The sequence below is a fragment of the Spermophilus citellus genome, assembly GCF_964194105.1.
Source record: "Spermophilus citellus genome assembly, chromosome: 2".
Classification (NCBI taxonomy): Eukaryota; Metazoa; Chordata; class Mammalia; order Rodentia; family Sciuridae; genus Spermophilus; species Spermophilus citellus.
Genome location: NC_138183.1, coordinates 204,200,047 through 204,225,545, shown reverse-complemented (window position 1 = coordinate 204,225,545; position 25,499 = coordinate 204,200,047). Strand labels below are relative to the sequence as shown.

General features: G+C 45.6%; 1 protein-coding gene across 7 annotated transcripts in view; it reads left to right on the top strand.

Annotated features, from left to right (window-relative positions):
• IRAG1 (inositol 1,4,5-triphosphate receptor associated 1) overlaps positions 1 to 25,499 on the top strand; it is a 118,931-nt gene that overhangs the window by 13,063 nt on the left and 80,369 nt on the right. For all 7 annotated transcript variants that reach the window (XM_081282057.1, XM_081282055.1, XM_081282053.1 and 4 more), the window contains exon 2: positions 23,275 to 23,509. Coding sequence is in view for 6 of the 7 variants with exons in the window: in XM_081282055.1 (XP_081138181.1) it covers positions 23,443 to 23,509 (67 nt within the window). In the remaining variant the exon portion in view is untranslated. The remainder of the gene's footprint in view (positions 1 to 23,274; positions 23,510 to 25,499) is intronic.

Here is a 25,499-nt window from a genome sequence, read left to right as displayed (position 1 = left end):
TGACAGTTTCCTCCTAAGAAGGTAAAGGGAACATTCTCATGATGAATGAAAGAATGGGAGAAAATTCAGAGAGTTAAGGTTGAGCTTGGGGGACAGGTTCATATTTCCCTTCCTATTGACTGACATCAAAAGGGAAGTTTACCCCAGGATTCCAGAAAGGAACAAAAGACTCCCCAAAAGGCAAAAGTCTCTTTGCTTTGGGCAAAAATCTGCCCCAGGAACAACGTTTTGATTCTAAATGAGGTGCCAACTGACAAGAATATATTCAGGAATCTTGACCAGTCACCCAGCAAGGGCCATTTCTAAGCAATGGTGGATCCTAGAATAGATTTCTGAAGGTGATCATTTTAAAATGACCTTGGACAGAGAGCAAATGGAGAGAAGGCCCTGATGGTAGTGTGGAAAGGGAATGGGGTTGGGGGTGTCAGACTTGGGTGGACCTTTAATGGCTGAAACCTTGCCAAGTCACTTTACCCTCCTGAATCTCAACCTCTGTTTCTGAAAACAGACATAATAGTATGCCCTGCAGTGTTGTTTTTGGAGTAAATCCAATAGTGAACATGAAGTAGCATGGGCCATGGAAAGCTCTAAACATAAGAGGTTAGTATTAAAAACCAGGAGCGTCCTTTAAGGTATGCCAGGAGGGATGATGGTTAAGGTGAAATAGCTCCCTCTAGACAGCCTTGAACCCTCCCTCTCCAGGTGAAGTCAGCTAAATAAATCCAGTATGTTGGCGAGAAATGGAGATAGTAAGAATAGCAATTTCCTGGTAAAAAGAATTTCCACATGATACAAATGGGTGACCCCACTCCTAGGTATACTTGGAAATGTTTTTGGTCAAACAAAAACTAGTATAATAATGTTTACAGCAGCACTATTCACAATAACTAAAAGGTAGAAAGGACTCAAATGTCTAACTCCTGATGAGTGAATAGGCAAAATATGGTGTATCCATACCACAGAACTTTATTCATCTAGAAAAAGGAATGAAGTTCTGATACATGCTACAATGTGGATAAAACTGAAAAACATTATCTAAATGAAAGAAGCCAGACACACACACAAATTACATATTGCATGACTTTGTTTATCTGAACTATCCAGAACAGGTAAATCTATATATAGAGAAAGCAGTGGTTGCCAGGGACTGCGTGCAGGGAGAAGGGAGAGTGACTGCTTACTGGGCATGAGGTTTCTATTTGGGCTGATGGATAGTGCTGACAGGTGCACTACATTGTGAGTAAGCTTAGTGCTGCTGGATTGTACACATTAAAAAGGTTAAAATTATAAATTCTATGTCATGTGTATTTTATCATAATTTTAAAAAATAAGGTTCCTAGTAAAGAGAAAATATGAACAAAGGATTTCTCCCATTGCTCAAGTGTTGAGGGAATGGGGTGGGGGATGCAGAGTTGTCCACTGGAAGATAAGGACTGATCTAACAGAGTCACCAAGGGCCTATGGGGGCAAATCCAGTGCAAAGGCCCCAAGGGGATCTGTAAATGAATACATACTTCTGTTCTCAAAATGTATATAAACGACCCTCACATAAGATAGACTGAGTGGAACTATACGTAAAAGTTCAAGACAGGGAGGCATTTCTTTGTCTGGGGTCATTTGTAAAATCTTAGAAGAAAGTTGAGTAGGTGGAATTTCTGCAGGTAGGTAAGAAAGAGGCATAAGGTCTTTCAGGGAAAGGGTGAGGCATGAGAACAAGGAGGGAGTGTTTCAGAATGGGAGTAGTTTGGTATAAATGGGGTGCAGTGTGCATGAAGCTGACAGAGATGGTCATGGGAGAGAAACTCTTGGAACAATTGGGGTCAGATTGTGGCAGGCTTTGCAGGTGGAGCTGAGGAACTCAGGACCTTGATGTCTAGGTAGGTAGTCAGGAGTCTATCTAGGTGGAAACTTTGGAGGTGGAGCTGAGGGAGTCAGGACTTCTCTAGACAGTAGGGAGTCAAGGAGTCCTTTAAGCCAATGTTTGAGAGCAAGCAGTGTGGTAGAAGGTGGATGATGAATAAGGGAGAGAGGACAGGGAGTTGAGCTATGGTTTCATTTCTGTGGGGGTAAGGAGGCCCCACCAGAGAAAGGGCAGCAGGAATGGATAAGGTAAAGCAACTCTCTTAAACTGTGAATTAGCCAGGATTCTTGTTTGCATGGACCAGAAATAGATGCAAATTATATTAGAAAATTATCAGAATTTTCTGGGTCACATAGTTGAGAAGTCTAGGGCAATTTCAGATCCCTGCAGCAAGAACTGCCCCAAAAGTTCCAATAAAAGTTACCAGATTGAATTTGTTGGTTTGTTGACTTTCTCTAAATGACATGCTCATCCTTGATTAATCACCAGAGGTGAGTTGATGGACCAGTCCTGTGTCAGTGGCGCACTCCCCTAGTAGGGCCAACCGCCTTTATCCAAGCACAAGAATGTCAAAGATGCTGCTGATATGAGGAGGAGGACCGGACACCAGATGGGCAAAAGCTGCAGCTGTCCCCACAGTTCACCAGCTTTATGCCAAGCAGTTGAAACATTTGATTCATCTTCTAAGCCAGTCTGAAATAGAGACTGCTATCTCTGTTTTTACAATGGAGCAAACAGGCATGGGATTAGCTTGCTCCTCCCTCTGCCCCTCACATCCAGAACTTTCTATCCTGGGGTACTAGCATTTCTTAAGGAGGCAAAGTAAGGCCAATGAGAAGCAATACAAGGGACACAGCTAAGAAAAGTAGAGCTGAAGCACAGGGTCATAAAGATCAAATCACTTTTCTTTGGGCTACAGACACCAAATTACATTTAAATCAGAAAATCCACACAGGGGCTATAAATCCCAAGCACTTAATTGTTAGAAAATTAGAGATCAGTCTCCCAAGAGGCAGAGGGATGCTTGTTCTGCATCACTCCTGCCCTGTGGGCAAGGCAACCAGGAATCATGGTCCCTGGGCGATGGAGAGGAGGGGAAGTATGAATTTCCGAGTTTGCCCAGAACAAAGATGGCTGCTCAAAAGCATTCAGAGCAGACCAACTCAGGGAAGACTCAGCTTCCCCGCCCTTAGGAAGGCACTATATAACAGGGCGAAGGGCACTGCTCAGTCATGGGGAGGAAAGGATACTCTGCACACACAGCACATTATGAGGAGAGGCTCTAAGGTGTGCATGGAATAGCATGTCTTCTTTATGAGCAAAGATCCAGGGATCCCAGAGCAATTTATCTAAGAAAGACCAGACCCTTGGGGAATGGCTCCCTTTAGCATCCTGAATAGGCTACAGGCTCACGGATACCCCAGGTAACTCTACTTCTCCTATCTTCATTTTTCCTAATTTTTAAGTTGTGATTTAATTAGAAATTAAGACAATGACAGAGCTACCCTGGCCACTTCTCCAAGGTGTTGTTTCTGCCCTTCTAAGCCATGTGCCAGGTTAAAGTCCTCTGACTTGGTAATAGCAGGCATCAGGCATAAATTTCAAGAACTTCCCACATTTGGGAAGCAGTGCATGTGATGCAGAGAAGAGAAGGAACCGGCAGGAGCAAACAGAACCAAGAGGACATCTGGGTGGCCCAGATTGAAGTTGAGGTCTGACAGGCATACTGGGTAAACAGGGATGTCTTCGAAATGCTAACATTCCCAGAGGACAGGCCCAGCCCAGGATGGAAAGCAATTTTAGATGCTCTGACTACTATTTTTGGAGCCTGAATCACATTAATTCACTACTGCTCCAAATGGTGGGCAGCCAGGGAGACCTTCAGGAACCCAGGGACTGTTTCCCAGCCCAGTGGGGCTACAGCCTTCCCAGACTCTGCAGGCCAGTGTCCAGGCCTTTTCTGTCCAGGTTGCTGTGCATTTCCTACACATATGCTGGTACCCTGTGCCCAAAGCACCCTCCATCGATGTCTCCACAGAGAGTCCTTCCCTAGCTCATACATAGAGGGTGAACTGCCATCTTAGGACGGGATTCCAGGCAATCCCAGGAATATCGTTCATCTTGGACTCTAGCTAAGTCTGGAGTTAGAAGGGGGACCAGAGCAAAAAATATCCAGAAACTTCCCTGGACTTCTCAGAGTTGGTTGATTGGCAGGGATCCTGCACCGTGAGGGAAGTGGAGTTACTTCCGAGCTGAAATTCCGTTTCACGTGCCGGTCAGCAGTAGAGGATCCACAAGGCAGGGGAAAGGGGCAACATGTGATGTCCTTTCTGGGCTACATCTGGAGGGGATGAACGGAGCAGGGAACAGAATGTGTTCTGGGAAGTTTCCAGCCGAAAGCCCAGAGGAGGAGCACTGGTGTGCTTGCAATAGGTCACATTCCTGTTTCCAGTTGAGTGCTCACTGATGAAGGGAAAAACGCACTGGGAATCTCTGGATTGTGGGATGAATCCTGTCCTTGGCCTCATTTCATAAAGACTTCAGGGTGAGAACTACAGGATGCCATCCCCATTGGTACCCATACTTGTGAAAACATGACATCAACTCGAATGTCTTTGCTGGCAGAATTCTAAATGCCTTAGATAAGCAACGGTGCACCCCACGAAAATGACTCTGGTTTGGGAAGTGCTGCGTTGGCGTGTGTGTGTGTGTGTGTGTGTGTGTGTGTGTGTGTGTGTGTTCACGCATGCGTCTATGCTCACGCATGCGTCTGCGTGCTGCCGCAACATCTTGAACTGCTGTATGACAGCTAGCACTGTGTCACTGAGTACATCTGTACATGGCTGTCACTGCTGTACCTCTTTCTTCTGAGCTAAGCAGCCTCATCAGCCAGGTTGACTCCATTGCACATTTTTTAGGTGCTCAGTAAATAGTGGCTAAATAAGTGATAGGTGATCTGTACCTGCATAGTAAGTTTCTTTCTTTTCTAGTGTTTTCTCCTTGGGTCCATGAGTCTGTCTCTCTGAGACTGTGTTCCTTGTCCCTTCATCTCATACTATTTCTTTTAGTCTTTTTATTGTCTCCTCCTCCTTCTCTTTTCCCCACATGATCCCATCCTAGACACAAACTCCAAGTCTTTTTCTCATGTATTCTCCTGCATTATGTATACTCAGAGATTTTAGAAATGGAAGATTTTAGAAATCATCTAGCTTAATTTTCGCCTTCTATGTTTGAGAAAATGGTACCCACAGAGGTCACAATGTGGTAAGGATGAAACCTAGCGCTGGCGCGCTCTCTCTCTCAGTTTATTTTTTATTTTAAAAAACTTTATTAAGATGTAATTCATATATGGTACATCTCACCCATTTAAAGTGTAGAATCCACTGTTATTTTAGTATATTTGGAGGCTTACGCAACTGTCATTACTATCTAATTCTAGAATATTTTTACCACATAAAAAGAAACCATGTGCTATTAATAGCCACTCTTCTTTCCCCATCCTTCCAGCCCTAAGCAACCACTAACTTACTTTCTGTCTTTGTAGATTTCTTTATTTTGGACATTTCATGTAAATGGAATCATGCAACTTGTCGTCTCTTGTAACTGGCTTCTTTTACTTGACATAATGTTTTCAAGGTTCATCCTTTCATTCATTTCAAGGTTCATATTTTAGCAGTACTGTATTTTTTTTATAACTTTGCAATGCCATTGTAGAAATATACCACATTTTGTACGTCCATTGATGGACATTTAGTTTGTGTCCACTTTTTGACTATCATGAAAAATGCTGCTCTGCGTGCCGTATTTGTGTTATTATGTGATCATACATTTTTAATTTCTCTTGAGTATATGCCTAGGAGAATCACTGGATAATGTGGTAACTGTTTAATCTTTTGAGTTAATACCAAACTGTTTTCTAAATGGCTGCACCACTTTACATTTCTGTCAGCAATATATAAGGATTCTAGTTTTTCCACTTCCTTGTTGACACTTGTAATCTGGCTTGTTAATTTTAGCCATCCTAATGGGTGTGAAGTGGTCTTTCATTGTTCTTTTCAACTTGTACTTCCCTGATGGCTACTGATGTGGAGCATCTTCTCATGTGCTTTTGACCATTCACATTCATTCTTTGGTGAAAAGACTGTTCAGATCTTGCACCCATTTTTAAAACTGAGTTGTCTTTTTATTACTGACTTGTTAAGTTCCTTATTCTAGATACTGGTGCCTTACTATATAATTTTTAAAAATATTTTTTTCCTATTATGTGAGCTATCTTTTCACTTGCTTAATAGCATCTTTTGCATGGCAAGTTTTTTATTTTGATGAAATCTGACTTAGGTACTTTTTCTGTTGCTGCCTATGCTTTGATTTTGTATTTCAGAAGGCACTGTTTAACCCAAAGACACAAAGATTTACTCATATGTTTTTCTATAAAAAATTTATACTTTTGGTGCTTCCATGAGGGTGTTTGATCTATTTGAAGTTAATTTTTGTGAATGGCATAGGAAAGGATCCAACTTTATCCTATTTTTGAATCATATCAATTTTTGTACCTAAAAATTTAGTTGTTCCCGAATCATCTATTGAAAAGACTATTCTTTTTCCCACTGAATTATCTTGACACTCTTGTTGAAATCTATTGACTATACACAAAAGCATTTATTTATGGATTCTCAACTCTGTTCTATTGATTTATGTCTCTCTGTGTTATTAGAATAATATGTTACTATATCAATGCAGTTTTATAGTAAGTTATGAAATTGGGAGTTTCAAATCATTCACTTTTCCTTCTTTTTAAAGTTATTCTTGGTCCCTTGTATTTCCATATGAAATCAAAATTTTCTATATGACATCTTTTTGCCAAAAAAAAAAAACCTTTTCTTACAAACAAACAAACATAAAAAAACACAAAAAGGCAGCTAGGATTTTTGTTGGGGATCATGTTGAATTTGTAGATCAGTTTGGAAAGTAGTGCCATCTGGGCAATATTGAGTATTCTGAACATGGAATGACATTTCATCTATTTAAGTCTTCTTGACTTTCTTTTAACAATGTTTCTGTAGCTTTCACAGTATAATTTTTGCATATATTTTGTTGACGATATTCTTAAGTAATTTATGCTTTCCAATGCTGTTTGAATGGAACTGTTTTCTTAATTTCACTTTCAGATTGTTCATTGCTAGTATATAGAAATATAATTGATTTTTGCTTATTAATCTTGTGTCTGGCAAACTTTCTGAACTTGCTTATCAGTTCTAATAGTTTTGGAGTGGATTATATCATCCCATCATCTGCCAATAGAGATAGTTTTACTTCTTCAAAGGTAAGTAGTAGTCCAGAGCATTCTTATTTCATTGGAAAGATCCTGAAAACAGCTTTGTTGTTGGCTAGGAAAACACTAAAGCAATTTTTCTCCAAAATTTATTGATCTTGATTTCAAAGATTAGGTGCTTAAAACAAACTATAATTTAAATATGATATGGCTAAGAAATTCTTTCAATAGCTGTATGAGTTTGCTAGGGATGTCATAGCAAATACCTGGTTTAAGCAACAGGAATTTATTTTCTAACAGTTTTGGAGAAGCCCAAGATCACAGTGTCAGCAGGTGTGATTGATCCAAGGCTCTCTCCTTGGCTTATCAATGGCCACCTTCTTGCTGTGTCTTCGCAAGGCCTTTTCTCTATGTGTATACAATCCTGGCATCTCTGGGCATCTACACTTTCTCTTTTTATAAGACAGTAGTCAGACTGAATTAGGGACCATTCTGATGGCCTGTTTAAACTTAATTTCCTCTTTAAAGACCGTATCTCCAAATACAGTCATATTCTAAAGCACTGAGCATTAGGGTTTCAATGTAAGAACTAGGGTAGAAGGAGCACAATTCAACCCGTAACAAAAATCTTCTAGTGTTCTTCTGAGATCTGAGTTCTGATTAGTTGCAGACTTTATGAAAAAACACATTTACTATGGCTGCTCAATGAGAGTGACCTGCAGCCACTGCTATTGTCCCTGAGCTAAAGGATCCTTGATGTGGTTTTTGGTTTTGCATTTTCCTGGAGTTCTTTGTAGTCAGAGTCTACCCTAATGCCATATCAGGGAGGGCTGATGACCAGCCATCAGACTCAAACATGCACATTACATCTGGAGTCTCTATTTATACTGCCTGCTTTAAAAACCAAAGCAAAATCTCTCCAGATCCTACTGTGTAAACAGCCTGGGAACACATTTGCACAAGGACAGCTTCTATGATGGGAACTGTAAAGTTCAGAAATGGAAAATCTCCATGTATAACTAATTAGAACAAATAACAAAATATAAATAAATAAAATAAAAATCAATAAGTTAAAAAAAAAAAGAAATGCAAAATCTCATTCCAATTCTGCTCTTTTGAGCTAAGGGTCAGTTCTGAGGATTAAAGATGTAAGTATCCTTGCTCTGCAATTCTTGCGGAAGCCAAAAGCAAATGCGGCTGATCTTAAGTAGTTGTCAGCAGGAACTGGGACTCTAGATTCCCCTCCAGTCCCAGAGCTCAGGAGTCATTCCACCTCAGCATGGAGTTATTTCCCTTTTTCTTCTGCTTGTTCTTTCAACCATTATTTTTAACTCTCTTGGCCTCTGAGTGTTTTTATTGACATATGGCCACAAGCCCTTTTAGGAAACAGGCAGTTATAAATCACCCACAAGGAAATTGATAAGAGTCAGTTCAATCTCTGGTAAAACTGATTTGACCCCAGATAAACAGGACTCTGCAGGCTCAGGATTTGGGCCCATGGGGGTTTCTGCAAGAGGGTAAAGGGTAAGGTGTTGGGGGAGGCCCTTCTGAAAAGGCAGTAGTATGCTCTGACTCCTGGAGGCTGAACAAAAGAATAGGCTTTGACCTCCCTCCATCCATGGCTTCTTGTCCAGCCTCAGGGGAGAGCTCAGTGTTTCCATTTCACCCAGCTAAGAGTTTTCCACATCAGTGGTTTCCTTATCTTCTGAGGATCTGCTTCAGGGCTAAAGTATCTTCTTTAAGCCTGAAGAAAGGACCATAGGAGGGAATCTTCATATTTGCTGAGGAGGGCTACAGTGTGTTACCACAGTGCAGAGGCACAGGAGAGGCAAGAATCTCTACCACGCTGTTTGTTGTTTGGCCACTGCCTAAGGTCACCAGAAGCTGGGGGAGGCCAGTCCCTTAACAAAGTCTGAAAGTCATTGTACAGAAGCTAAAAGTGAGGCCCAGAGAGGGATATAAGTAGCCAAGGTCACAGAGTGGTTTCATAATCATCTCACAGAGAAAGGGACTCATTGCTTTGAAATCCTAGTTCTCTTCCCAGAAGGAGGTTTTTCTCAGAAAATATGAATTTATGGGTAGTTGAAGCTAAACAAATGTAATTCTCCAGAGAACTATCAATCAGTTCGTTTATTAGAAATGGGTAGACCAAGTCGCCACTGTAAGATTTATAGGGATCACTGAACCATTTGGACCATGCACACATGCCCTCTTAGAAAATGGGAATGCACTAACCATCGAAAAAGACAATTTCCTAGAAGTCTCTTTTTATTTTTATTTACTTATTTATTTTTGGTCCCTTCTGCATCAGGGAAAATATTACAACTGCAAGGCCTAGGTTCCTGGGGTTGGGTGGTAGGAGTCAATGAGACCCTGATGCACTGAGACCATCTCTTCTTCCCCAGGGCAGGAGACAGGCTCAGAACCAAGGCTCCATGATCCATGGTGAATGCAGCCCAGAAATCTGCCTGGCTCACAGCCTTCAGGAGGGCCAGAGCTGGAGAGAGTCCATGGGTAGAGTCCAGGTTCATTGGCACTAATGTGAGACTCTACTCTGAGCCTGCCAACTTCTCTTGTTTATTCTCTAGCCACTAGCACCAAAGAACCCCATACCCCAGCATCACCTAGTGCCCCAGTTTCCAGATCTTCAATATGCTGTCAAACCTTAATGCCACTCCTGCCTAGAGGACCATTTCCCCTACTTGTCTCCATGGAAGACTCTACTCATCCTTCAGGAGCCACTTCATCATTCTCACCACATGAACCTCTTCTTTCCCATGATCCACAAATGCCTCATTTTAATTCCCATTTGTCCTTTGTTTTCCCAATTTCTTTAGCCCTGGCCCTCCAGAAGTCTTGCTTTAAGGGATCTCTGGAGATATATGCATTTAAACTAGATTGGGGAATTATTTGCTTCAGTTCAACATTTGCTGACCCCTAATCATACATCAATTGTTAAGGAAACAAAGGTGACAAACGCTGGTTTCTGAGGGAGAGGTACGAGTCTGCCATGAAGACCTTTGAGTGCAGTCGGCCGACCGGAGACCAACCTGAAAACAAATAATTGCAATTGTATTACAGCATGGTTGGTAAACTTCTATGAAAGATAGAGATAGAAAATATTGTGGTTTTGTGGGTTAAATACTGTGTGCCTTAACTGCTCAACTGTCCTTCAGTATGAAAAAGCTACAGGTAATACACAAATATTGCTGTGGCAATATTCCAATAAGGATTTATTTACAAAAACAGTCAGTCATTCATATTTGGCTAAGAGGCCATTCTTTGAACTCTGAGCTAGAGGAATCTCATCATAATATAGGAATAATAATAATAATAATAATAATAATAATAAAAGCTACCGTTCCAATAGTGATTTTGTGCTAGGCCCCCACTAGGCACTGCATAAATACACTTTACATTCTATTTTTCTTTGCAATTTGTGAGGATACTGAGATTCAAGATAGAGCTAGGAAATGGCACATACAAGGCTTAAGTCTCTGTTCCCAACTAAACTATTTTAAATGCTGAAAGGAAATGGGACAGAAGGGGTGGATCTGGTGAGGATCATGAAATGGCTCTTGAAGGATGAGTAGAGCCTTCCATGGAGACAGGGGAAATGGCCTTCTAGGCAGGTGTGGCACTGAGGTTTGACAGCACATGGAAGATTCTGGAAACTGGGGCACTAGGTGATGCTGAGGTATGGGACACTTTGGTGCTAGTGGCTGGAGAACAAACAAGAGAGGTTAGTTCATATGTAGATAGTAGAGAGTCTCATATGCGTGTCAATGAACCTGGACTTCACCTGCGGATCAGGGGTTCTCCAGCTCTGGTCTCCCCTGAGGGCTATTAGCCAGACAGATTCCTAGGCCCCATTCCCATATTCCAATTCAGTAAATGGGATGAGCCCAGGAAACTGTATTTTATCAAACGATTCAGATAATTCTAGTTAGCAGCCAGATTTGAAAGTCAGTGCATGGGAAACCACTGAAATGTTTTTAACCAAAGGAAAACATGACCACAGTTGTAGAGAGACCATTTCAGCTTCGTGAAAGGCTGGTTACTTTATTAGGAGAACCAGTCCTCCACTGGATCCTTCTTTCTGGTTAATTATCAGCTCCTCTCATCAGAGGCAAAAGACTGCAGCATGGCTAGATTTTGATGAGGAGGGAATTGTGGGCACCTGAAGCAGCTAGAGGTATCCGGAAAGCACTAGGTGGAGGCCCAACATCATCTATGCTGTCCCCTGTCTCCTGTCTTGGAGCTCCTGGACCACCTGGGCTTTCCAATCCTGCCTTAAGGCTGGCAAAGCCGAGCTGCTCCAAGTGCCAGCCCCAGCCTCAGAACCTGCTGGCCATACCCCAGACAGCACTTCCAAGGGCAGGCCCAAGGAGGCCTTCACTTTTCCCAAACCCTGCCAACCCAAGAAAGGGCCCCATGTGGAGGCTCCAGAAGGAGGGGTCAAGGAAAGGGCTCCAGAGGCAAAACCAAGAAAATAGTGTCCCAGGCCTTTGAGATCCAAGGTGACCCCAGATCTGCTATCTTTTTCTTAAAATTCTGCTCTATAACCATCCAGGGTCATATTACAAATATTTATATTCCTCCCAATTCTATCCTATTGTTAATGAAAAAAGGAAAGAAAAGAAAGCAGGGAGTGGAGGCAAGTGTCCAGAGCCCACAGGCCACCCAGCTTCCTGAGGGATGGAAACTCCCAGTGTGTCCACAGAGGCATCGGGGACGTTGTCCTGCAAAACACTAGAGACTTCCCAGTGCCTGTGCTCCTCAGGGCTGAAACTCAGCCTGGAAGGGGGTCTGCTGGCCTTCCTGCTCTCTCCACCATGTCAGACACTGCAGAATTGCTGAGGCATCTCCTGCCTGGCCCGGACCATAACTGGCTTTCAGCTCTCATTACTCAGACTTTCTACAGATAAGGGAAAACTTCGTGATGTGACTCAGCTTAACACCCTGGATGAACCCTGTGGTGTTTACCAGTTAACTGAAGTAGAGCTAGGCACATTGAACAATTGGCAGCTTAACAGGACAAATGTGGATCCGATGGTCAAGAACAGGCTCAGCCTTATGAACTCCTTGTGCTCCTCCATCAGTGTTTCTCGGGGGCGGGTGGTTATGGTTGAAGTGGTTGGTGATGATGTTTGGTTCTCTGATGCTCCAGAGGCCTCATCACAAACTATTGAGCAGAACCTGGGATTGAAGTCAGACTACTCTGAGCTTGAACCCTGTGTATAATATGTGCCTAGTAATCATGATGCCTGGAGCAGATTACTTCACCTTTCTGAAGTTCAGTTTTCTTGCCTGTAAAATGGGAATTATGGTACTGTACAAGGCTGTTGTAAGGACTCAAGAAGAAAAAGGATGGAAAGAGATAGCACAGCTGGCTGACAAATATCTCTTCTCTCCTGAGATGCCTTGGAGTTACTCCCACACCCTCCCCACCTCTCCACTGGGGAGAAGCAAGTCCTCCAGACAGAAATTCTGTGTGGCTTCTTCCTCTCTCATATCAAGAAGCAGCCACAGTTACACACACCCATTTCAGTGGCAGGATGCTGAAATGTAGGTGCCTCAGGCCCCTATTGGGAGGACCCTTCCCAGGCCCCTTTCTCCACCTCTCCTGGTCCATTTCTGAACAGAGGCTATGGTTCAACTTGTGTCTATCAACTTGTGTCTAAAGACTCAAATCCTGCCACACTGCACATAGAACTGAATAACCAAGGGGACCTCTCAATTTTACTTGAACATATGGCTTCATGTGCACACAGTTGTCATCTCACAGTCCCACTCAGGATCTATTGGAGAAGCAAAGACACTGGACAAGATCCACAACTGCCCCCACCTGACCACTGGTCTTGGTGGGTGAGGCTTGGGCTTCCTTCTTGTCTTACACACTGGACTCCTCACTAGAGGTCCAAGCAGAGGCCTGCAAACCTATTCCCACAGCTGATACTGGCCTGGGTCTCGCCTTGGGGCAGCTCTTGGGGGAGGGTGAGTCAGAGCCCATCTCACTCACTCTGAGCTGAGGATAGGTGGATAGTCAGTTCCAAGAAGCAATGATGTTTGAACTTGGAAGTTGAAACTTGACGCATGAACGTGTCTTGCTGTCCTCTAGACTATCTTTTAGTTGGGAACATGGAAGTTAGTCAAACCCAGTCCCTCCTTTGGGACTAAGTGTTTAGTGGGGAAGAGCCCTGACCCAGTGGTTTGGGCTGGAGTTTCTGAAGGATGCTGAACTCATCAATGGGAGCAGGGATACAGGAGAAAGAGCAGGTTCTGAGAATGGAGTGTGGTGATATTTTAGCTCAGGGCAAGCTCATTGGTTCTGGATCTTCGGGTTTTTTTATGTTTATTTTTTAGTTGTAGTTGGACACAATACCTTCCTTCCTTCCTTCCTTCCTTTCTTCCTTCCTTCCTTCCTTCCTTCCTTCCTTCCTTCCTTCCTTCCTTCCTTCCTTCATTTATTGTGGTGCTGAGGATCGAACCCAGCGCCTTGCATGTGCTTGGTGAGCGCTCTACCACTGAGCCACCACCCCAGCCCCTGGATCTTAGTTTTCCAATTTAAACTTTCATGTAAGCAACAGAGCAGAGAGGAGAGAAAAGTCTTTGGTGCTGAGAAAGACCTTGTACAGACAGCTTTATGAAGGCTAGGCTGTATGTACCAACTGAAATTCTTTATCATAAGTGCCCAAAGAGCCCACACATGCTAGCTTAAGGAAGAAAAAGGAGCGGGGTGGTATTCATTTGTTCTCAAAACACAAAAGCCCAGAGATACCAGGCACAGCTTGATCAGGGCCTTAGATGGAGGTTAGCCTCAGTTTTTTTTTTGGTGTGCTCTATTTCATCTTGATTTCATCCTTATACAAGTTTTTCATCGTAATTGTTAGCCCCCCCAAAACCAGGCCAAACGCAAACTTCACAGATCAGCTCAGCAATTTTATTTAGGAGCGAAGTTTCATGCAGGAATGGGGTATACAGGAATGGGGTGATGCTCCTCTGAGGGACCCATTTCCTGAGTCCTAAAGAAGGAGTTTAGGTTTACACAGGTTATATGGAGAGGTGATTTAGTGAGCGTGTCAGCTTGGGCACTCAGGAATTTGGATTTTTGGGTTTGGGGTTGGTAGCCAGCACCTGGAGAGGGTTTATCTTGGAAGAGATTAATGTTTCCAGAGATATCATTGAAGGGTTGATGAAACACTCTCTCCCCACTTGTGGCCAGCATCTGAAAAGGATTTATCTTGAAAAAAATGAAAATTATCAACATATGGCTTTCTTTTTCACTCCCTTTTCCTGGGCCACATTATCTTGGGGTTTTTAATTTTCCATATCTAATAATAACAAGAGTGATTCTGCAGTTAAGAATAAGAATCTCTTTCCCTGGATGCCCAGTGAAGTCTTATTATTTCTCATTGGCTGTGGCCAGGTCACATGCTCACTCTCCAGCCAATCACTGTGAACAGAGGGATATGAGGCAAAGATGTCTTAAGGCTGCCTCTGGCCCTGGGGTTGGCACCTAGGCACCTCACTTTTGACGGCATGACTGCTATCAATAGGCAATAGGGAACCCTGAACTTATTGGGGAGAAACTGGGGGCATAGGCAGGCAACTTAGGTCAACCCTGCACTGTGATGGGGAGCCAAGGGCCACCGTGGTGGAGAACTCATTCCCACATGGTGATAGTGTCGCAGTCTGTTCTTCGTCTCCCAGAAGGCCCTGTCTCAGTCCTGCCTTTGGTTTGCTGGAGCACAGGTTAAACCAGACTCTGCCCTCCAGGCCACACCCAGGTTATTGGACCCATTTCCATGGCTTCTGAGAACTGGGATCCCCAGCATGGAGATGAGCAGGGGCAGCACTGAACCTGGGGGTGCTCCACCATCCCTGGAAAAGCTCTCTCTTCTCTGTGCCTTATAGAATCTCAGCTGCTTCCTGCGGACCCCAGGGGACACTGTGAAAGGACTTTCAGTTCCTTGGAGCAGGGCTGTACCTCACCTGGGATGGTACTGGTGGACTGTGCTGACCCTGGGGTAGGGCTGTGATCTGGAATGATCAAGATCCCCATCAGGAAATGTCTCCCAATGCCCTGTTCTGTCTCTGCTGAGGTTAAAGAACAGAATGAGCCCTCTTGAGGGACAAGGTGAAGACCCCATTTTGGGAACAGGAGACCCAATTTTCGTCCTGATTCTGTTTCTCATGCTCACTTTGCTTCTCTGAGGCTCAGTTTCTTCATCTGTAAGATGGAGATATGATAATTTCTTAAGAGCAGAAATATCCAAGAGCACAGCTATGGTTATGTGCTGGGTGAGTAGCAGGCGATGTGAAAACTGAGGTCTGATTCCAAGAGTCCACAGTTTCAAAGGTGGGACCCACCAGGTACTCAGCATTGCCCTTGAGCTGTGCTAGGTCCCCACAGTGAAGGTAATGACAAAGCTCTCTATCCTCAGACTCAGCAGATGAGAGGAATGTGGAAGAAACAGAAATAACTGCATGGCAGACAGGGGCAGCCACGTACATAATATCCAGGAAAGAACAGGGAAGGCTTCCTGGAAGTGGCAGCCTTGACAGACTCACTCCAAAGCCCCAATGCATAGCACAGCACCTGACACATGGCAGATGCTCAACAAGCATTTTTTGAATGAATGGATGATTTCGGCAGGCATCAGGGAGGCCATCTTTATCTTCTGACTTTCTTAAGTTCCTGCAGAGAGATCCTGATGGACACTTTCTAGAACAAAACTGGCAAGGGGGTGGGGAGAGGAAGGAAAGCAGGAGAGAGGAACCCTTCAAGGTGGCAAGAAGCATCTGGCCTCCCTGTAATGAGACAAAATGGTTTCCAGAGGTCTGCTTCAAAGGAATGAGTGATTCCAGGTGCTAGAGAGCCAGGTTGCCTTAATGCCAGGTTGTCCCCTTATTAGGAGTTGGGCCATGTGTCCAGGTTTGATTCAAGATTATAGCCACCTTGCAAACCCTCATGGTCCTCTCTCTTAGGAAGGAGATGGTTCTGAGAGTACCATGGCAGTTTTGCTTTGACCTACGCCACCAGCTTCTTGGGGATGCTTTGGTTAGCTTCCTGAATGGAGCTGGAGGGGGCTGAGGGACTGCTCTGGGTCTTCCTGCTGAGGTTGAGGTAAAAGTTGGAAGTTCTGATAAGTTAATCCTAAAAGTTACGTTTTAAAGGACTCCTGAATGGTAAAACAGAGGCATGGAGGGGTCAGAGGAGGAGACCCTGCTCTTGGTGAGGTTCTATTTGGTTGAACCCTATGGGGCAATTTGCACATCTGTATGGCAGAGAAGACAGGAGACCCAGCTACATCACTGGGAGAAAAGCTCAGCTGGGAACCTGGGGAAGCTTGACGAGAACAGGGCAGGCAAGGCCATCCACCTGTGTGCACAGCAGCAGAGCTGACTCATGCTCACATCCCTCCAAGAGAACCAAGTTCTCCCCATTTCCTGTGAGGGGAGAAACAGGCTGTGATGGGCTACAAGTGGAATCAGCCCTGAAAGGGTCTCTTGGCTTCCCAGGCATGCTCAAAAACCAGGTTTTGGATTCTTAACTTCTCTGTTTTATGGAGTATGTGAGAGTTTCTCTTTTTTTCACTCATCAGTTCATTCATCTGTTCAAGAAACCCTTGGAGGTAGACTGTACACTGCCATGCTGGAGCCCATCCCGACATGATTCTTAAATGAAGCATAGTTGAGAAGAGGGAAAGGGAGAAGGTGGCGGGGAGAGTGTGCCCCAGCAGCGGGGAGCTCAGCACAGTGAGCTGGAGGACTGTTCACACTTCATACCACCCTGGAGATTTATGCCTCTATTGGTTGATAGACATTTGTCATATCTGGACTGGGTGGCAAAAACCTTTGAGAACCACTGAACAAATGATCACAAAACAAAGTGACAGCAAGAGACTGTGGAACCCAGAAGAGGGGCATCAGAGGAGGACATATGGGCAGGGTTCCCAGAGGAAGTGGCTGAGCAAGAGTCAGCCAGGGAACTCCAGACAGGAAATTCCCCTGCAAGGTTCAGAGCCTCAACCAGCACATGCTGAAATGAAGACCACTGACGTGCTAAAGTCGTTCGTGTCAACCGTTCACTCTAAGTCATTTTTCAGGACACCAAAGAGACTCTGTTTTTTTCCCTTTAACAATTCCATTCTTTTGTATGCAAATAAGGCAATATCTACGGGAAAACATAGATATAACTATTTTAAATAGAGTTTATTCATAATTCTGCTTGAAGATAACCACTCTTTTCTGGAGATTGAACTCAGGGTCACTTAACCACTGAGCCACATCCCCTGCAATTTTTTTGTATTTTATTCAGAGACAGAGTCTCACTGAGTTGCTTAGGGCTTCACTAAGTTGTTAAGACTGGCTTTGAACTTGTGATCCTCTTGCCTCAGCCTCCCAAACTGCTGCAATAACAGGTGTGACCAGCAGATAACAACTGTTAACATTTGGGTTTTGACCTTTTGGACACACATACACACACACACACACACACACACACACTTCACATACAATGTATATACATAAAAAGATATGTGATTTTTAATTGAAAGTAGAATCATGCTGATTATAGTTTTCTTTCCCCACTCAGTAGATTGTGAATAAAAACAAATATTTGTAGAGCATCAAATATTTACATATTTTGAATGAAAGCATTCTGAAAGGGGACTTATTCTCTGGTGTGTCCCAAGAAGCCAGCATGGGAGCTTTACTTCATTCATGCCTAACCCATGTGCTGGGCTGTAATCTGGGCATGGGCTCTGTGGCCAGGAAGGAGCAGAGAAAGAAGCCCACCTGTGCTGAGCAGGGCCAGAGTCTGCTATCTGCGCTTCGGGGTGCAACCATTCCCTTGCTCATGGTCACTTGCCCCTTCTTATTGGCCTTCGTGTGCTATGGGTTGGAAAATCAGAAACCCAAACCTGAGACGTGCGTGGAAAGGAGGCACCTAGGTTAGAACTGAAGTCCCTATTGCAAAAGTGAAGGTGACTGTGTTTCCAGTGTTCTGTGTCTCAGAGACAAATAAAGGACACTTCCTAAGCGTCCACTCTGTGCTGCACTTTGCGTGTTTTATCTTGTTTGAGCCCCCATAGCAATCCTCTGAGAGAGTATCTGATTCCCATTTGACAAATGGAGACTAAGCCCTGAGAAGTTCATTGCTTTGCCAAGGGTCACTGAGCTGCAAGGGACAGAGCCATAAGGGAGCCTGGTCTGTTCACTCCCAATCCCTGCTGTTCTCTTGGTGCCTTGGTTTGCTATCTCTCTGGGGCTGCTTTTGGAAGGATGGTGTTTTCATAGGCATGAGGCATGACCGCTGGAGTGAGAGTGCAGGGGTCCTTTGCTTAAAGAATGCTCTGTGTCCCACGAAGGTTTGAGGCAGACACAGGCCAAAGGATGTCTCCTCAGGTGACTTTTCTGGGGACCAGAGACAAAGAGAGACCCACAGTGTCACAAACTGCATGGAGAACAGGAGTCATGTGGACAGAATGGGGAATCATCAATCTTTAGGAAGGACGGGTCTCTGCTTAGCTCACTGGCCCCGCCAGAGAGAGCTCACAGATGACCCTGCTTGATTTAAATTAGATTCATTAGCGAAGAAGGCCCAGAGGAACATATTTTAGGGTATAAAATCAAAGGTGGCAACTGGTGGCTACAGAAGGAATTCCCTGAAGATCTGTTTGGCCTTCATATTTTTCTAAACTTTTTGTTGTTGTTTCTCTAAATTTTTCTGTTGGCTTTAACATTTATAAATTGAGTGATATTACTTTTAATATCTATAGCATTTGGTCTTTTCTTGGAAACTTGGGAGATTTGGTCAACAAAAACTGGTGTTTCTTCTTGACCCCCAGAATGGTCAGGAGGCAGAGGGTAGGGAGAAAAGATGCCCCAGTTCAATGGCACCTGCACTCTCTGTCTCACCACTGTCCCCATCTCTCCAGGGTGGCTCTGTCATTCACTGTGCCTACCTGGCCCTGAAAGGACTTGAGTGTATTACTTCTGCATGAATCTTATTTTCACAGAAAATCTTCTTATCTGTTTATTAGAGACCTGCTGTTATTCATTCACTAATTTGATAAATATTGAGTGAGGAACTATTCTATTTTTGACCCCATACTAGACATAGGTTATTAAACGATGAATATTTATAAGGATTTTCATAAAAAATATGAGTAAAGCTTGGTCCCTGTTATCAAGGTGGGGTGAGGTCTGTGCCAAGTACTCTGGGAGAAGAATCCAGTAGACTAAGTAACCCCCCGCCCCCAGATGTCTACATCTGGAACCTATGGATTTTACCTTAAATGGCAAAAGAGCTTTTGCAAATATAATTAAACTGAGATGCTTAGATGGAGAGATTACCCTGGGTTATCTGGGTGGACCCAGGATAATCACAAGAGTCCTCAGAAAAAGGAGATGGAAGGTCAAATTCAGAGAAGGAAATGTGAAGATGGAGGCAGAGGGCAGGGAGAGAAGATGCCAGTTCCTTTGCTGGCAGATTTTCCTCTTGAGCTTCAGGAGAAACCCAGCCTGGCCAACACTTGGATTTTAGCTCTCTGAGACTGAGTTTGGACTTCTGATCTCCAGAATTGTAAGATAATAAATTTGTGTGGTTGTAAGCACCAAGTTTGTGGGTTCACAGAAGCAATAGGAAAAAAATACAGGATAGGAATAACTTTTTTTTTTTCTGGAGAAAAGAGGAGGCATGGGTTTATGAGGGAGGGTATATTTGAACTGGGTCTTGAAGAATGAGTTGATTAGGTAGAGAATGGGGGTGGAAAGCAGCTCAGGCATAGGAAAAAAGATACATGCAAAGCGTGTTTTAAAAAGCAGGGCATATTTGGAGGTTGGCTTAGGTCTATTATGGTTGGAGCACAAGGTGTGCGACGGCTCTAAGAGGAGATAAGGATGCAGACAGACTGAGGTTGGCTCAGAACTGGTCCAAAACTCAAAAATTTTAGAAAGGGGAAGGACAGTCACATTTTTGCTTTAGAGAGACTGCCCTGGCATCATTGTGGAGGGTGGTTGGAAGGAGCCAGACCAGAGGTAAGGAATCCAACAAAGCTATTACAGTGACTCAGGTCCCACAGAGCCCTGGCAGGGACGGCAGGATGGGAAAAAGGGAAGTGATCAGAGGTAATTCTGAGCTAGGATTGGCAGGGCTTGGAGTGTAATGGGACATGAAGAGGGATGGAGATGGCAGGGTCATGATGGCTTTGGGTTTCTAGCTTGGTGCCATGCACTTGAGCACCCGGGCAGTGGGCTGGGGAGGGCAAGAAGCAATGGGCTCCCGTGGGAGGGGCCCATGTTACACTTGGGAAGTGTTGTCCAAAGGAAACTGGCATCAAATCTCCATCCCAGTGCTGTGGCAGGGTAGTATTCTGTATTCCTTTTGAACCCTGACAGGAGCAAGAAACAGGGGGTCTGGGAGTACTGGATCTGTGGTGGCAGATGTTTAACAGGCAGCTCTCTGGAGGAAGAGGGGCCCCGCTGCCTGGCATTTTCTCCTTCTGTAGGTCACTACTTTCATTATGACCAATTGCTAAGTGGACATCACTGATTGATGATGAAGCTAAGAGATGTGTGGTGCACATCAAAAGGCAGTGTGTCCCCTCTACAGTCATCTCAAAGTCCTAGATCATAGTAAAACCTAGGAAAATGAGAAGGAAGTGGTTAAGTATTTATTTCTTTTAGGGCAATTTATTAAGTTCTAAGTTTGTGTGCATTATTTATTTATTTTTGGTACCAAAGATTGAACCCAGGGATGCTTAACCACTGAGCCACATCCCCCCCTTCCCTCTACTTTAAATACGTATTTTATTAGAAACAAGGTCTTGCTCACTGAGTTGCTCAGGGCCTTGCTAAGGTTGCCTCAGTTTCCCAAGTCGCTGGGATTATAGGTGTGTGCCACTGCACCCAACCTGATTTAATTTTTAATAATGTGTTTAACAGCCAGTTTTCAAAACTTTACCTTTGGCCTTGTGAACTGTACAAGCAGGGTCCTGCACCCCACTGGGAGGCCCCTCCAAAGTACGAGGTAGAAAGGTCTAGAAACCTGCCTACCGCTCCTCCACGCTCAGGGTCTCACAAGGTTACACGCCTAGGGAGGCAGAATGGAGCCCAGATCTAGATCTTTGTGGTGACCCCTTGGGGCCTTGCCCTTTATGGGGTCTCAGACCCAGGAATACCGTGTGGTCCTTGACCCCAGAGATGATGACTCATGTCACCCCGCAGTGAGTGACTCAGGGAAGAGGCTGCCGGACGGACGGATGGCCTGGAACAAAGCGAACTGGGCAAGATTTATTTCTGCTTAGAGCTAAATGGGAGACTCAGATACTTTTCTGCTGTTCCCGGCGCCTTTGAACTGCCTCCGATTGAGCAATTGCACATATTTCCAAGAAGAAAAAAATGTTTTCAAGTGGACTTATTTTTAAAAAAAGAATTGCTGAAGTGAACAAGCTGGAAAGGAAACCTGGGGAGATGTTTTGGCTTATTTCCTGTCATGGCCAGGGGAGGGGGAGAGAGGGAGGAAGGGAAGACTGACCCTGGCTTGACTGCTTCTTACGGGGTACAGGACCTGGATCTCAGACATTTCAGGACTTCCTCGACCCCTCTCTTTCTCCAGAAGGCATCTAAATTCCAAGGGGCTTCCTAAGAACCTGGGCACTAGGGAGAGGACAATGTCACCTGTCCTGATTTGACAACATGCCCCTCACCTCCCCAGCAGTTCTTGGTCAAAGGTCACTGAATCATCCTTCTCAGGGCACCTAGGGATCTGGCAACTCCACTCCTGGGTCCACAGAAATGATTGTATTGTCCCCTGCCCCTGGAACATGAAGGCCCTGTGAGGTTGTCTAGAGGCCTATGCAGACATACCAGCGGCTACTCCCTCTCACTGGGGGCTTCGCCCTGAGGTTCTGGCTGGGAAGTGGGATGCAAGGTCACCGGGCTCAGCTTGGGGTTTTCCCAAGGAAGGGAAGCAGGCTCAGGCCCCTTCTGGGGACATCCCAGTCTGCCTTGTCACTGCCTCTCCTCATCTCTGTCTCCCTCACCCCCTAATCCTATACTAGTCCTGGGGAGAGAGGCTTACCTTCACTTGGGATGTTTTCTCCCAAATCCTTTTTTCTGGGTCTTATACCCTTTCCATATCCCTTTGAAACCTAAAAGGTAGGACTGGGCTGTTTCTTCTCTACCTCCTGCTGCTACAGTGTCCCCAAGGCAGTGGGCACAATGATGTCTCCAAGGCCCTGAGATAAGGGTCATTGGGGAAAAGGAAGACCCCGGGAAGTGAGGGGCCTCATGGCTATTTACTTCTCTTGGTGCACTTCCTCCCTGCCCCCTGCACAGCTGAGCACCCCCAGGAGCTGGTCCAGCCTCTCCTTACGTGGTCTGGCTCTGGTCTGCAGGTGTGGACTCTCTCTGGGAACCTCCATCCCACTATAGAAATCTGTGGGAGTGAAAAGTGTGGCCAGAGACACTGGGGCCTGCAAGGTTTCCCAGAGAGGGGCAGATCCCAGGGAGCTGGAGTGCTGGGGTCAGGCCCTATGCTCCAGCCAATGGACCACAGGAGGTGGTGCTGAGGGACAAGTCCTGGGGAAAGTGCCCTCCGATTCCTCATCCTTCCCTCTCTTTGCCCAAGGCCTTCTCCCCACTCCTCCACCGTCTCCACCCCTCCCTACAACCCCATTCTGCCCTACAAGCAAAATATGCTTTCTGAAAGAATCTGGGGCCCCCACCAACAACTGGGTGTGGTGATGTCCTCTGCAGTCATTCATCTACTGGCCAGCACTGTGCCCTGTGCTCTTCCAGGACAGGACCTGCTCTAGGTCACGCCTCTTACTTGTGGATAGAAACCTCTTGTCCTTTGGGGCCTACCCTCACCACAGGGGTGGCAGAAAGAACTGGATGTGAAACCAGACAGACCACACTACAGATCTAGGAATGACCACGGTGCAGATCTGGGACTGACCACACTACAGACCCAGGACTGACCCCAGCACTGACCTGGGCTGTCCACAGCCCTGTGCTCCTTCTCCCAGCCCAGTCATGTTTGCAGAAGGACCCTCATCCACAGGGCATGGCCTCTGAGGGCTCTAATTCCAGGCCTGTCTGATGATGTGGTATCTGTTTTTCTGTACAGATGAGAAGCCCATGGCCAGGCCAGGACTGTGTCTCCTCGACTCGCAAGAGACCAGCCAGGGGATTCTGAGCCACCTAGGATGAACTGCAGGACATTGGGGCCGTGGTTGGGTCGTGATGCCATGGCTGAGAGAACTCAGCAGCCTGCTCAGTGCGTGGGAAGGACCCTATGGAGTACATGCTGTGTGCCACCTTGCACGCACTTCCTAATTTAATCCACACGACGGCCCTAAAAGGTGGGTACTACTACTTCCATTTGACAAATGAGGAAACTGAGGCTGGGGAAGACAGACCCAGCAAGGAAAAGGCAGAGCGAGAGTTGCGGCTCCGTCTGTCTAGCTCTCAAGCCTTCTTGGGACCTCCCAAGACTAGGAAGTGAGTGGGTGTCCTGGGGTGGGCCTCCACCAGGGCACATTTATGGGATACAGGACTCAGCTCTACAGTTGGCCAGGCCCAGGAACCACAGAAATACCTCCCAACACCTTGAGCTCTTTTCCAGTGCCCAAGGATGTTCTCCAAGTCTGTCCTAGGTGAAGGCGGGGTAGGAGCGTCCTCTTTCTCAAGAGCATGAGACAGATCTGGAGGGGAAGGAAGGTGGGGGTGCTGCTTCTTGATGCCAGCACGTTTGCTTATTCTCTGTTACAAGCCCAGCCTCCAAAATCAGATGCCAGAAAACTTCCAGGGCAGCAGGGGCCAGGAGTTGGGGGGCTTTCTCGGATGCTGCCTGCCTCCCAGGCATGGCATTGGTCTAATCTTTACCCCTGTCTGGTCTCAGTTCCCCGTATGCAGAAGTGGGAGCAGAGGAAACACTGACAAATCTCCAGGGACCCTCCCTGTCCCTTCTGGATTTTCAGAGGGGTTGAGAAAGATGTGTACAGTTACCCCAAGCAATCCCCTGCCTCAGCTCCTCATCCAGAGAGAGCTAGACCAGATATTAATAGCAGCCTAATCGCTCTCACATTCTTTATGTGCTAAATGAAAGCAAAATCCCAAGCTGGAAGAACAAAGTCCTCCCTTCTGAGCAGACTGAGTCACTCCATGAAGGTCAGCGGAGCCTGGTTAACCCCTGCTTTCCCAGATTGGCTTCTTGGCTCTTTCCCAGTGACAGAAATTAACAGAGAGACTGAGCCACATGGCACACAGGCTGTGCTCCTGGGACACTGTGGTTTCAGAGAGGTCTTTGATCTCTTCTGGGCTGGTCACACAGCTCTGGGAGAGGCCACTGCCTGCCAAGAATGCCACCCACAAGGCAGAGGGCCCCACAAATAGCTGGAGAGTCAGACAGATCTGCAGTGCCGTTCAGAGACCATGTGAGGTTGGGCAAGTCTTGGGCCCTGTGTTTTCTCATCTGTAATGGTGACTGTGGCTGGCCGCACCGGGGCTTGCACGGTCACTCTGTCATGGCAGCCCTCTCCTGTAGCCCACAGGGCCCTGCAGCAGTTCTTTGCAGCTTGTGGAACAGCTTGTGCGCTTGACCTGGAGTGGGACTTCCTGGGGTGAATGGTTGGATGAACAAACCTGTGGTGTGAATGGAAGAGTCAGGAGGTGAGGGGGGAGTGCATGGCTGATGCAGTGGATAGAAGGATGAAGGAACACCCCTGTAGCTTCACACGGTGGGGGTCACGCAACCTCAAAATGTGGCCCACTCTTTTGCACTCAGAAGACCCCTGGACTGGCAACCAAGGTGCTGGTGTTGCTTTCCCTTCCCTGCCCCTGGGAGCTGATGCTCTGGTTCTCAGTGGGTTGTGGGGCACCCGTGCTAGGCTTTTCTGCTACACTCTAGCAGAACTCCTGGTGGAGAAGGCAGAGGAGAAAGATGATAGGCCTGGGAGTCAGATGAGCTTGGTTTATAATTCTTGCCATTTGCTACTGTGTAATCTTGAGCAAGTTGCTGAACCTCTCTAAGTCTTCATTCTTGAATATCTTCAACAGGAATAATCCAACCTATTCCACGAGGGTTAAACAAAATAGCAAAGTAGCACCTGAAATGTACCTAGCATAGGGCCTCATACAAAGTAGGAAACCTAGAAATATCTGATGCATGCAGGTGTGAACAAAAGTATACTCCACTAACAGGGGCAGATAAGCATATTTAAGGTTGGGACTTCTAGCCTCTTGAGTTACACAAATGATGGAAAGTTACTCCAGAAGAGGCTCTTGGATAATTTGCACCAGGTGAAAAGGTTACTAAACCCAGTTAAGTTGTATCTCCTCTCTGCACCTCAG